Source organism: Rhinatrema bivittatum, chromosome 18, assembly GCF_901001135.1.
Source record: "Rhinatrema bivittatum chromosome 18, aRhiBiv1.1, whole genome shotgun sequence".
In the NCBI taxonomy this organism is placed as follows: domain Eukaryota; kingdom Metazoa; phylum Chordata; class Amphibia; order Gymnophiona; family Rhinatrematidae; genus Rhinatrema; species Rhinatrema bivittatum.
In genome coordinates, this window is record NC_042632.1 from 986,956 (window position 1) to 1,001,898 (window position 14,943).

The window sequence follows — 14,943 nt, forward strand, 5'->3', positions numbered from 1 at the left end:
CTCGCTGACCCTGCATGCAGAAGTGACCGCAACCAAGAAGATAACCTTCAGGTCAGGTACTTCAGATCACAGGAGCGCAGTGGATCGAAAGGATCTCGCCTGAGCCAAGCCAACACCATGTTGAGGTCCCAGGACACAACACCACCCACAGGGAGGAGTCCTGTGAGTCTCACCGCCGGGAGGCGAGGTCTCGGCAGGTTTCAGACACAGCTATGGAATACAGTTTTTATTAGAGAGAGAGAGAGAGACACTGCCCGAGAAGCGGGCAGTGCAGAGGGAAGCACAATGTTCATGAGATGGGGTATACCCAGAAGGAATATCTCCTAGTAGGAATCCGGTAATGGTCTGCAGAGCGGGGTACACTGATAAGGTCCTCTTGTACAGATGGCTTAGTAGTTGCCTGCAGCACAGGGTATACCAGCGGGGTTCATCACATAGATCAGGAATGGTAGTGGCCCGCAGCGCAGGGTACGCCAGAGGATTCCCAGAGGTCCACAGGATGAGGTGCTCATAGGAGGTCCTATACAGGTGAATGCGGTAGTGGCCCACAGCGCGGGGTTCACCGGAGATAGGAAGTAATGCAAAGAGTCAGAGTACTCACAGCAAGGTGCGTTCCAGCAATAGTCCTGGGATGCAGGATGGAGCGATAGCCCAAGGGAGAAGGCCCTCCAAGGAGCGGATAGCCAGAGACAAGGAAGGGCACCCAAGGAGTGGGTACCCAGAGGATGTCTCGTCAGAGTAGAAGCTGGAATGGAAGTTCGCAGCGTGAGGTGCGGAATCAGCAATGAGGGAACTCATTGCCAAGTCGTCAGTAGTCAGGTTTGGTCGGCTTAAGTATCTGGGAGTAGAGACGTCATCAGTGGGGGATGCCCCTGAGGTTCCTGACCTGTGCGGGTGTGCGCCTATGTGATCCTGGAGTCAAGATGGCAGTCGGCAGCACCCATGCTGTCCTGGGAACACCAGGTGGGTTGGCGGTAGCTGGCGGAGGCCGCCATTTTCCCCAATAGAGTCACAGAAGGGAAGAGAGAGGTGAGCAGAAGTGGTCTCAGCTGTCTGCGACCGACAGGTGTAACACTGCAGAACTAGCCTTTCAACATCCATGCCATTAGTGACAGTGCCCTGAGGTTTGGATGGCACAGCCTGCCCTGATCCTGCCTGATCAGGTCTGGGGAAGTCCCCAGACAAATCAACTCTCTGACAGAGAGATCCCGCAGGAGCGAGAACCAGACTTGCTTTGGCCAATGACAGGCAATGAGAATCATGGTAATCTTGTCTTGCCGGAGCTTCAGGAGAGTCTTCATTACCAGGGGGAGCGGAGAATACGTATACAGAAGGCGTTTGCCCCAATGGCGGGCAAAGATATCTGAAGTTGGTTTGCCATTCCCCCCGTACAAGGAGCAGAAATGCTTCACTTTGCTGTTGCAGGGGGAGGCAAAGAGGTCCACATCCGGGATACCCCAGAGATGGAAGATGTGATTCGCCACAGCTTGGTCCAGGGACCACTCGTAGGGACGGAATGCTCGACTCAGCTGGTCCGCAACCACATTCTCTGACCTAGCCAGGTACATGGCTCGGAGAAGAATGCCCTGGGAATGCGCCCATGATCATAACTGAACAGCTTCCCGACACAGGATTCAATATTGCATACTGTGTAAATATTCTCTGTAAATGCGTTTTATTGTGTAAATATGCATGCCCCTTTTCTTTCTTCTTCCTCCTCTCCCAGTTGTAAACTTCCTTGTTCATTGTAACTACTATTTCTGCACCAGTTTAGTAGCTTGAGTTCTCTGTTCAATGCACGACTTGTTAAATGTAAACCGACTTGATGCGACCTCTGGTCATGAAAGCCGGTATAGAAAATAATAAAATAATAATAAAATAATAATAAGAACAACCCCATGCCTCTTTGCTTGTTGATATACCACATGGCTACATGACTGTCAATCTGAATCAAGACTGACTTGCTGAATAAGCGATCCCAGAACGCCCAAAGAGTGCAGCGGATCGCCCACAGCTCCAGGAAGTTGATTTGACACTGTGCTTCCTGAGCAGACCACAGACCTTGAATGTGGAGGCTGCCCACATGTGTGCCCCAGCCCAGGGTGCATGCATTCATGGTAAGCACAATCTGGGTAGGGGGAGACTGAAAAGGAACCCCCTGCTCCAGATTGGGTAGACTTTCCCACCAGGACAAGGAAGTCCGGAGAGGTAGCATGATGCGGATACGCACAAGATCCTGGGAGGCTTGCTGGCACTGAGATCGCAGGATCCACTGAGCCCTGCACATATGCAAGCGGGCCAAAGCCATAACATGGACCAATGTGGCCATATGGCCCAAAAGGCGAAGCAATAGGTGGGCCGAGACCTGCTGGCTTTGGTGGATCAGACTTGCTATAGATGCCAGAGCAAATGCCCGATTGTGAGGTAGATAGGCCCGGGCCTGAGCTGTGTCCAGTGTGGCACCAATAAAGCTCAATTGAGGTGACGGGGTGAGATGGGACTTTGGGTAGTTGATGACAAACCCGAGGGACTTCAGCCCCTGAATGGTCAAGTTCAGGGAGCGAAGTGTCCCCTTCTTGGGTGGCGCTCCTGACCAGCCAATCATCCAAGTAAGGGAACACGTGTACTCCCAGATGTTGGAGGTGTGCACCTACCACTGCCAGACACTTGGTGAAGAACCATGGGGCCAAAGCAAGGCTGAACAGAAACACCCTGTACTGGAAGTGCTTCTCGCCCACAAGGAACCACAGATACTTCCTGTTATCGGGGAAATTCTCATATTGGTGTATGCGTCTTTGAGATCAAGGGAGCAAAGTCAGTCCCCTCTTTGCAGGAGGGGAATCAGGGTGCCCAGTGAGAGCATCTTGAACTTTTCTTTTTGGAAACATTTTTTCAAGGCTCTCAGATCCAAAATGGGGTGGAGCCCCCCCTGTTCTCTTTAGAATCAGGAAATAGCGGGAGAAGAATCCCTACCCTTGCTACCACAGTGGTATGAGCTAGACTGCTCATTTCAAGGGCAGAGAGCTCTGTTAAGAGAACCTCCTGATGGGAGGACTGAACCCAAGATGGGCGTGGAAGAGAGTCTGTGGGACCAGTGATCCACAAAGGATCACAGTTGATCTCTGACTGGAGGGTCCGGCATTGAGGTGTGGCATATTGGCATATGTTCTCCCTCATCCAGTCAAAACCCTGTGGTGGGGCTCTGCTGGGGCACCAGCTGAAGTCTGGGGTCCGCTGTTGCCTAGAGCGGCCCCGAAAGCTCACTCGTGGAGTTCGAGCATGCGAGGCAGGAGGGTAGCATTTCTTGTGGTGATAGAAGGACCTTCTGGGACCCTGATGTGAAGATCTTCTGGTGGAAGATGGCGGGTCTGACGTAATAAGAACATAAGAAATTGCCATGCTGGGTCAGACCAAGGGTCCATCAAGCCCAGCATCCTGTTTCCAACAGAGGCCAAACCAGGCCACAAGAACCTGGCAATTACCCAAACACTAAGAAGATCCCATGCTACTGATGCAATCACACTGTGTTCCCAGCCGCCCCTTAATGTTCCATAACCTATAATTTATTATTATATTAGCTGATCCATAACTTGTTTCATAAAGCATAATCCATATTATGTTGCTCTATCAACGTTGTTATATCTATATTGTATCGCTCTATAATTTATATAATGTTGTTTCTATCAGTTTTCACAAATTGTAACAAGTTGTTTTACCTGTAAACCGGAGTGAAGGCCTCTAGCTAAAGTTCGGTATTTAAAAGACATAAATAAATAAATAAATAGGTAAGTAAGTAAGTAAATAAATAAATAGCAGTGGCTCTTCCCTAAGTAAACTTGATTAATAGCAGTTAATGGACTTCTCCTCCAAGAACTTATCCAAACCTTTTTTGAACCCAGCTACACTAACTGCACTAACCACATCCTCTAGCAACAAATTCCAGAGCTTGTGAAAAAGAATTTTCTATGATTAGTCTTAAATGTGCTACTTGCTAACTTCATGGAATGCCCCCTAGTCCTTCTATTATTCGAAAGTGTAAATAACCGATTCACATCTACTCGTTCAAGACCTCTCAGGATTTTAAAGACCTCTATCATATCCCCCCTCAGTCATCTCTTCTCCAAGCTGAACAACCCTAACCTCTTCAGCCTTTCCTCATAGGGGAGCTGTTGCATCCCCTTTATCATTTTGGTTGCCCTTCTCTGTAGCTTCTCCATCGCAACTATATCTTTTTTGAGATGCGGCGACCAGAATTGTACACAGTATTCAAGGTGCGGTCTCACCATGGAGCGATACAGAGGCATTATGATATTTTCCGTTTTATTAACCATTCCCTTCCTAATAATTCCTAACATTCTGTTTGCTTTTTTGACTGCTGCAGCACACTGAGCCAACGATTTTAAAGTATTATCCACTATGATGCCTAGATCTTTTTCCTGGGTGGTAGCTCCTAATATGGAACCTAACATCGTGTAACTACAGCAAGGGTTATTTTTCCCTATATGCAACACCTTGTACTTGTCCATATTAAATTTCATCTGCCATTTGGATGCCCAATCTTCCAGTCTTGTAAGATCCTCCTGTAATGTATCACAATCCGCTTGTGGTTTAACTACTCTAAATAATTTTATATCATCCGCAAATTTGATAACCTCACTCGTCGTAATTCTTTCCAGATCATTTATATATATATTGAAAAGCACCGGTCCAAGTACAGATCCCTGAGGCACTCCACTGTTTGCCCTTTTCCACTGAGAAAATTGACCATTTAATCCTACTCTCTGTTTCCTGTCTTTTAACTAGTTTGTAATCCACGAAAGGACATCGCCTCCTATCCTATGACTTTTTATTTTTTTTAGAAGCCTCTCATGAGGGACTTTGTCAAACGCCTTCTGAAAATCCAAATACACTACATCTACCGGTTCACCTTTATCCACATGTTTATTAACCCCTTCAAAAAAAGAAGCAGATTTGTTAGGCAAGACTTCCCTTGGGTAAATCCTAGCTGAGAGATGCTGAGAGATGCTGAAGGGTCTCATGGTGATCTTTCAACTGAGCCACAGCATCCCTCACCTTATCCCCAAACAGGTTTTCACCCATGCAGGAGAGGTCCACAAGCTTTTCCTGGACTTCCAGTCGGAGATCAGAAGCTCGAAGCCACGCCAATCTTCGGGCGCCAATGCCCGCTGCCACCACCCTAACAGCCATCTCAAACACATTGTAGGTGGACCGCATCTCTGTTTGCCACTCTCCAGTTCCTGCTGGGTGACCGCTAAAAAGGCGTCCTGCTTCTGTTGAGAGAGATGCTCGGACAACTCCTGGACCTGGTTCCAAAGGTTCCGAGTACACTGGGTCATGTACAGCTGGTAGGAAGCAATACATTTTCCTACCCAAGGCATCCAATGCCCTGTACTCCCAACCTGGAGATGCAGAAACATGGGTGCGGGAACACTTGGCATTCTTAAGGGCTGACTCTACCATGACTGATTGGTATGGGAGCTGATGCCTCCCAAATCCAAGGCCTGCTGTACCAAGTAGATCACGTCTGTTTTCTGATTTACTGGAGAAACAGATATGGGATGCTTCCAGATCTGAAGGAGTGCTCTTTAAATATATCATGGACAGGAACAGCCACCACCTCCCTTTGGGATGTCGTCAAACTGGAGAACCTCCAGTATCTTATGTCGGGCATCTTCCCCCGTCAGGAGTTGGAAGGGAATGGCTTCTACCATAGCTCAAAGCATGCAACAGTCAGGACTTCTGGCGGAGACTGGAGTCTCTCCTCCGGAGGGGATGGGTCTGAGGGGAGATCATCTGAGCCATCAGAGAAAGACTCGGAGGAATCATCTCTCGACGGGACATCCGCCTCACTAAAGTCCCCTGGGGACCCCTGCGGTAGGCCCTTGCCCAGACCATTCTCGGCTGGGCACCGAGGGCACTGGGGCAACTGAGGCACCTGAATGACTGGGAACCAGACCAGGAAACACTGGATGTGATACCAAGGACTCCAATGGCAATGCAGGCCACAACAGCTCATCCTCCTCAGAGAAACCCACGATGAGAATCACCTCAGATGGAGGAGGCACCAATGGCCGCTGGGGTATCAATGGACCCCTGGGCACCAGCAGCTCCTGCATCAGTAAGACACTAAAGAGGACATTGAGGCACTCAGCCATGGTGCCAACATCGCAGGTGCTTGTTCTGACACCGTTAGAAGCACCGATGGAGCCAGCAGTTCGATACCCTGCAGGGCTCGGATCACCGCCAGTTGCACTTTGCAGTCCAGTGCCTCCTGAAAATCTGATGAAGAGAGATTGGATGGAAGACGAGGAAGAGAAGGCATCACTGGATCTCTCTCAGAGCCCCAAGGGAGATCGGTGCCCAGCACCAGTATCAGTGAGGGACTTTCTAGGACTCCCGAGTTCAATAGAAGTCGATGCCTCCTCTCCAGGGGTCATTTCGGGGGCATCAAGGCAGCAGCCAGTGACGACCTGAGCCTAGCACTGTGTGACAGCGGCGACCGGTGATGATGTTGCCAAAACTTCCCTTGGGGCTCCGTCCGGTCTTTCCCCGGAACCAAGGAAGATGGTGATGATTCTGGCATCCTGGAGTGGGTTGGCACCAATGATAGCCTATCACCAGGACCTCTCTCCTGGGAGGGTCCTGGTGGGGGAGTGGACAGTGAAGATCCTGTGTCCATGGGTTCCCCACAGCCCTTCGGCGTCGACGCTCCAGATACCAGAGTCGATGGATTGGATTTTCTGAACCCGAAAAGTTTCTCCATCTTGTCCAGACAGGCCCGACGGCCTTTGTGGGTCATTTGATCACAAAGACGACACCCTCGGACGTTGTGTGACCCCCCGGACAATGCCATAAAAAAGAGCTGGTGAGCAGTCAATCAATGGCAGCCACCGACGAGCAACACTGCTGGGAATCAACTGTGAGGAAGGAAGAAAAACTTGCCGCCCTACCAAGGCATCGACTGGGAGGAAGAAGGACCCTGGTGCAGGAAGTTGGTAATTGAATGGGAAACAATGAAAAAACGATGAAAAGTGCAGAGCTCCACAACCACGAGATGAAAGCTCTGCGGAAAAAACGAGACTGAAGAGGAACCCCACATGGATGTGTGGATAGTGGCATTCTGAGCATGCTCGCTGTGCAGTCTCCCTTTGCCCTTACCATGTGACAGGGTATCCGTGCCATTGGCCAGCCTCTGTCACATGGTAGGAGCACTGGATGGCCCGTGCCATTTTTAAAGATGACGCCGGCCATCCAGTGCTCCCTCCATGTGACAGGGGCCGGCCAATGGCACGGATACCCTGTCACATGGTAAGGGCAAAGGGCCATCGGCGCCATTTTGATTAGTGGCAGCCGATGGCTCGAGAGCGGGAGATCACTCCTGGGACCCCCACTGGACCACCAGGTACCTGTGAAAAGTTTTTGGGGGGGTTGGGAGGGTGGGGGAAGCTAAGGGATTAGTTTCAAAGGGTTGGGGTGGGTTTAGGGATTATTTTTGTGTGCCGTTTTTCCTGCCCTCCCCCAAAACGATAAGAGAACCCCACGAACAATATTGTGGGGTTTTCCTATCGGTTTCGGGGAGCCCCCGATTTCTGACGATTTTGAAAATATCGTACGATATTTTCAATCGTCCGAAATACGATTCACATCCCTAATGGGCACCATGCTGTAAAAATGTAGACCGATAAAGGCTCGTGCCTAGATTACCTGCGCATATAAGCTGCACTCAAAATGGACGCACAAAAAATGTGTGTCCAAGCACAAGCGCCTAGGCTGCTAGTCCAACTGGACACCCAAATTGGATGCACAAGATGTGCATCCAATTTGGGAAGTCTGGGAGCTGGGCCCAGCCAAACAGCTGCTCAACTCGCTGTGCCTGCACTATCTCCTCACTTCACAGAACTCCCCAGAGACGTGAATGGGACAGCCGAACGCTGCGGAAATGAACCCTTCTCAGGTTTGCTGTTTTTTTTCTTTTTAAAAAGTAAACTTTTACCTGAACTCAGCCCTCCCTGGCTGAGAGCAGGAATGAGTCTCAGTTTAGGGGGTAGAGGACTAAAGCCTTCACTGCCAAGCCTCTATCATCCTACTAATTTGAATTTAGGACCATACCAGTCAAGGCTACTGGACTGAAGATACTCTACTGAGGGAGGGACCGCACGATATCACCTCAAGAGGCAAGTGGTGCTACATAGACATTTCGTCCTTCTGCTATCGCCTTTCCAAATTCTTTTCTTCCTTTTTTTTTTTTTTTACTCACAGGCAATCCCCCGAAGGGAAATGCATGTCCACCATCCACCCATCTGCTGGAGATGGAGAATACTGGTGGGCTGATGTCAGGGTGGGACTATATAGCCTTGACGTCAGCTTTTGCTCCGTACATAACCCACTTGATGGGACTGACCTGCCCAAATGCTGAGGAAAAATATTTTCTCCTGTTTGTCTTAAATGTATCACCTAGTAACTTCATTGTTTGTCCTTTAGTCTTTGTACTCTTTGAAAAAGTAACTACCAATTCGCATTTACCAGTTCCATTCCACTCATTTTATAGACCTCTATCATATCTCCCTTCAGCCATCTCTTCTCCAAGCTGAAGAGCCCTAACCTCTTTAGCCTTTCTTCACAGGGGGGTAATTTTCAAATCTATTTACACCATAATCTGATTCTGCACATACTTTTATACGTATAAAAAAGGGAGTTTTTTGGGGGGGGGGCTATGTTGGGGCAGAATTGAGATTCACCACACATTTTTTATTTTAAAAACAGAAAATGCCAATCACATCCTTGCTCAGAAGTTCTTTAATAATTCTCTGCCCCACACTTGCACTTGAAGGCTTGCATGCAGCATTCATTTAACACTACAGGGCTGATGCAATAAGACATGTGTTGAAAGCGGGTGCTTGTATTGAGTAGAGATATGAATCAGAACCGGAATCTGATCGGTTCTGGTTCCGATCCAAATCTTAAAATTTTTATCGCCCAAGCCCGATTTGAGTTTTGATTATTGGCTGCGCCCGATCCGATAATCAAAAACCCCTCCCCCACCCTCCCGACCCCCCCCCAAAACCTTTTAAAATTACCTGGTGGGCCAGCGGGAGCGCGGGGAGCGATCTCCCGCTCTCAGGCCATCGGCTGCGTTAATAAAAATGGCGCCGATGGCCCTTTGCCCTTACCATGTGACAGGGCAAAGGTAGCGCCGGCGCCATTTTGAATACTGGCAATACGGTCTGAGTGCAGGAGATCGCTCCCGGACCCCCGCTGGACCCCCAGGGACTTTTGGCCAGCTTGGGGGGCCTCCTGACCCCCACAAAACTTGCCAAAAGCCCAGTGGGGGTCTGGGAGCGACCTCCAGCACTCAGGCCGTATTGCCAGTATTCAAAATGGCGCTGGCACTACCTTTGCCCTCACTATGTCATAGGGGCCGACGGTCGGCCCCTGTGACATAGTGAGGGCAAAGGCTAGCGCCGGCGCCATTTTCAGTACTGGCAGCTGCTAGCGTTTGCCCTCACTATGTCACAGGGGCCAGCCGTCGGCCCCTGTGACATAGTGAGGGCAAAGGTTGCGTGGGTGCCATTTTGAATACTGGCAATACGGCCCGAGTGCAGGAGGTCGCTCCCAGACCCCTGCTGGACTTTTGGCAAGTCTTGTGGGGGTCAGGAGGCCCCCCCAAGCTGGCCAAAAGTCCCTGGGGGTACAGTGCCGGCCATCCAGTGCTCCTACCATGTGACAGGGGCCAGCCAATGGCACGGATACCCTGTCACATGGTAAGGGCAAAGGGCCATCGGTGCCATTTTTATTAGTGGCAGCCGATGGCCCGAGAGCGGGAGATCGCTCACCGTGCCCCTCCTGGACCACCAGGTAATTTTAAAAGGTTTTGGGGGGGGGTCGGGAGGGTGGGGGAGGCTAAGGGGGTCATTTTAAAGGGTCGGGTGGGTTTTTTTTATCGGGCCATCGGCGCCATTTATATTAGTGGCAGCCAAAATGGCGCCGATGGCCCGAGAGCGGGAGATCGCGCCGGGAACCCCCACTGGACCACCAGGTAATTTAAAACATTTTGGGGCGTTCGGGAGGGTGGGTGATTTGTTTTAAAGGGTCGTGGTGGGTTTAGGGGTTGTTTTGGTGTGCCGGTTTTCCCGCCCTCCCCCCTCCCCCGATTTACGATTTTTCACGATAAATCGGGGGAATTTCTATTGTATCGCGACTAACGATTTTTGACGATTTAAAAAATATCTGACAATTTTTTTAAATCGTCAAAAAACGATTCACATCCCTAGTATTGAGCACTCATTTTCCTAAACACACGTAGCCATTTCCTCTAGGCACCCGATGCAGAATTTAAATGAGGGGCTACGTGAAAAGGAAGCACTGGGGGAGATTTGTGCTTCCCTAGCTCTTAAATGCATCGGCCGCCCACAGTTGCACGAGTGTGCAATATGAGGGACTGATTTTATCCCACTTCTGCCCGATTTTACTGAGATTGCTGAAGACGACCATAGCTAAGCACCTCTTGCTATGGGCATCTAATTCTACGTACAGAATTGTTCTTTTTTTTAAATAAAGCCAATACACATTTATTTTTCAACACCGCAAGTAGTAAATTTAAGAGTCACATGTAGGAGGAACCACAGAGAACCGTATTTTTTAATTTCTCATGAACCCCTGAGTCGTGGATAAACTTTATGCCACCCCTGGGTCTGGAATTAAATTTGCCACTTTAAAAAGTGTGCGTTTGTGCCCAGCAATTTTCTGCATTCGGGGTAATAGCTAATAGCCTCATTTACATGGAATTTACATGTGAGAGGCGCTATCAGCTATGCATTTGTTTGCATGTTTTAGATGCGCTAATCTCCTTATTGCATCAGGTGATAGTTCCGCGCATCCAACCGCGTGTAAGCCTGTGCACTAGGCTGGATGCACTTTATTGCATTGCCCCTATATGAGCAAAAGTCTAAGTCCCAATCTGATGGTGGATTCCCTGATTCTTACCTTTTTGAATGTTCCAGTCATCCGATATTCACACAGCATCATATCAAAGAAGATTGGGATTGTGGCCTTACGCAACTCAACTTCTGGAATAAGGGTCATTTCTAAAATAGGCCCGACCATTCCAGGAATGAAGCAGATTTTGTTCTGGCCTGGAAGAGAGGTATATGTCAGTGGATCCCAACGTGGCTGAATGCTACTCTAGATATCACAATTAAAGCAAGATATATTCTCTACAGTGAGAAGACCACAAAGGTAGAATTTGGCAGAATAAGAGCAATTTTGAAAGGAATATTACATAGAAACATAGAAACATAGAAATGACGGCAGAAGAAGACCAAACGGCCCATCCAGTCTGCCCAGCAAGCTACGCACTTTATCCATTTTTATTTCTCTTTTTCTCTCTCCCACCTGTTACTATTGGCTTCCAGTACCCTCTAGCCCTAATTCCCCTCCACCCCACCACCAATTTAGAGAGCAGCGCCGTATCTGCATCCAAGTGACATCCAGCTCAATTAGGGGTAGCAACTGCTGTAACAAGCAGGCCACACCCTTGCCCCATACTCTTACCCACCCTGTTATTATTTTTTGTTTGTTTTTTTAATTTTTTTTTGGAGATAGCAGCCCTCCATCCTTCCGCTCCGTGAAGGTGGAACAATAACTACTGGCCACTGGCATCCCACTCCGTGAATGCCTCTGTGGCTACTGCCGCTCCGTGCAGTGTTTGAATGCCTCTGTGGCTACTGCCGCTCCGTGCAGTGTTTTGCTGCCTCCACTTTATTCACGCCCTCTAGACTTGATGGATCCACAGTGTTTATCCCATGCCCCTTTGAAGTCCTTCACAGTTTTGGACTTCACCACTTCCTCCGGAAGGGCATTCCAAGCATCCACCACCCTTTCCGTGAAGAAATACTTCCTGACATTGGTTCTTAGTCTTCCTCCCTGGAGCCTCAGCTCGTGACCCCTGGTTCTGCTGATTTTTTTCTGGCGGAAAAGGTTTGTCGTTGTCTTTGGATCGTTAAAGTTTTTCAAGTATCTGAAGGTCTGAATCATATCACCCCTGCTCCTCCTTTCCTCCAGGGTGTACATATTCAGATTCTTCAATCTCTCCTCGTATGACATCCGATGAAGACCTTTCACCTTTCTGGTCGCCCTTCTCTGTACCGCTTCCATCTTGTCTCTGTCTCTTTGTAGATACGGTCTCCAGAACTCAACACAGTACTCCAGGTGAGGCCTTACCAAGGACCTGTACAAGGGGATAATCACTTCCTTTTTCTTACTCGATATTCCTCTCTCTATGCAGCCCAGCATTCTTCTGGCTTTTGCTATTGCCTTGTTGCATTGTTTTGCAGACTTCATATCATTAGACACTATAACCGCTAGGTCTCTCTCCTGCTCCGTGCACATCAGCCTTTCCCCCCCCCCCCCTCGAATACAGTTCATTCGGATTTCCATTCCCCATATGCATTACTTTGCACTTCTTGGCATTGAATCTCAGCTGCCATATCTTCGACCACTCTTCCAGTTTCCTTAAATCCCGTCTCATTCTCTCCACTCCTTCCGGCGTGTCCACTCTGTTGCAGATCTTAGTGTCATCCACAAAAAGACAAATCTTACCTTCTATCCCTTCCGCAATGTCGCTCACAAAGATATTGAACAGGACCGGTCCCAACACCGATCCTTGCGGTACACCACATAACACCACTCTCTCTTCAGAGAAAGTTCCATTTACCATCACACATTGTCTTCTGTCCGTCAACCAGTTTGCAATCCAGGTCACCAACTTAGCACTCACTCCTAAGCTTCTCGTTTTATTCACCAGTCTCCTGTGCGGAACCGTATCAAAAGCTTTGCTGAAATCTAAGTAGATGACATTGAGCGCTCTTCCTTGATCCAGTTCCTTGGTTACCCAATCAAAGAAGTCAATCAGATTTGTCTGACAGGATCTTCCCCTGGTGAATCCATGCTGCCTCTGGTCCAGCAATTCTCCCGACTGTAGATAGTTCACTATTCTCTCTTTTAACAGTGACTCCATTACTTTTCCCACCACCGAAGTGAGGCTAACCGGTCTGTAGTTACCAGCCTCTTCTCTGTTCCCACTCTTGTGAAGCAGGACCACCAACGCTCTTCTCCAATCACTCGGCACCACTCCCGTTTCTAGGGATCTATTGAACAAGTCACACAGCGGACCCGCCAGCACATCTCTGAGCTCCCTCAGTATCCTGGGATGAATTTCATCAGGCCCCATGGCTTTGTCCACTTTCAGTTCTCCAGCTCTTCCCATACATTTTCTACTGTAAATGGAGTTACATCTACTCCACTCCCCTCCAGTTTCTTGTTAACTAGTGATGGTCCTTCTCCAGGGTCCTCTTTAGTGAACACAGAACTGAAGTATTCATTTAATATTTCTGCCATTTCTTCGTCTCTCTCCACACATTGATCCTTTCCATCTTTCAATTTCGCTATACCACTTTGAACTTTTCTCTTTTCACTGATGTATCTGAAAAATGTTTTGTCACCTCTCTTTACCTCCTTGGCAATCCTCTCTTCCGCTTGACTTTTTGCCGTCTTGATTAATTTCTTCGTCTCCCTCAGTTCTACCAGATATTCTTCTTTGTGCTCCTCCCTTTGGGATCTTTTATATTTCTTGAACGCTGCTCTTTTAGCTTTTATTTTGTCAGCCACCTCCTTGTGTAAAAATGAGTTATTCATGGAAATTGCCAGTCTGAAAGCTGTTCTCTTCTCAGATGTTCAAGACAAAATGATGCCCTTGCCTCTAAACCTCTCTGATGCATGTAAGTGGCATTTTGATAATTCATCAGAGTCCAGTACATGTACTTTTATGCAGACTGAGAAAAGGCATTTTTGGGACAGAGTTGGAGCAAGTTTGTGACTTTTGCGCATAAAGGTGAATTTTCATAGTTGCGAGCATAAAAAAATAGTGCTTATGCCTGTAAAATAGTGAGTGCATTCTATTTTAGAAACCTCAACATACATTCCTAAATTCAGTCTGCGACTGGAAATGTGGCACCTCACTCACGTATATTTACTCCTGCTCAATATCTGGAGTAAGTGAATCTAAGCATCTTAAAAGTGAAAAAAAGACTGGATAGCAGGTCTGGATGACATGGGGGGACTAGGCTGAAGAGGCAGGAGGGTTATCATGAGCTGCAGATGGACTGGGCAAACTGGTAGACTAATTAGTAAAACTGGTTATTTCATTACCATGCACATGTTAGGAAATCCCCAACCTAAATGTGAAAAAATTGACTTACGGGGGTAAATGTGTCTAATGCTTATATGTTAAATCTATTCACGCATTCTTTAAAACTGAAAGTAACGATACGTATGTATATAATTTGCATACACTTATCTGATTAAATTTGACTTATCCGGCTAAGGTAGCACCTTTGTTGCTACTTAGACATACAAGTTCAGACTTATCCAGCATTTATCTGGACAATATGCAACTTATGCGGGAGATAAATCTGAAAAGCAATACTTGTCGATCTAAGTAGTGCTTTTCAGACTTATCCAGTTAAGTAAGAGAGTCAGACAAGTCTGAAAAAGCACTATTTAGATGAATAAGTATTAAAATGCTACTCATCCAGCTAATTCAGATAGCTGCATAGGTGTAAAAAGTGCCACTTAACACACTCTCTGACCTAGCCAGCTAAGTAGTGCCTTTAGACTTATCCTTCTAAGTGTTTTTTCATACTTGTACAGCTATCTTACTTAGTGGATTAAATCTGACAAGAGCTACTTCGACAAGTATAAGAGATAGAGGGCATGTTTACTGTGTACACGTGTGAGAGAGCATTGTGAGTGTGTGTACATGAGAGAGATGTTGCTATTGCCTATATGTTCCAGGAGACAGAGCATGTATGTGTATGAGAAAGCATGTGAAAGAGAATGTTATGAATCGCTGCCCATGGATTCCCC

General features: G+C 47.9%; 1 protein-coding gene across 1 annotated transcript in view; it reads right to left on the reverse strand.

Moving 5' to 3' along the window:
* The window catches only part of LOC115079628 (dedicator of cytokinesis protein 2-like), a 991,955-nt gene that overhangs the window by 252,896 nt on the left and 724,116 nt on the right, over positions 1-14,943 (reverse strand). Inside the window, 1 exon segment of the mRNA XM_029583335.1 lies at positions 11,005-11,153. Within this exon segment, the coding sequence (XP_029439195.1) occupies positions 11,005-11,153 (149 nt within the window).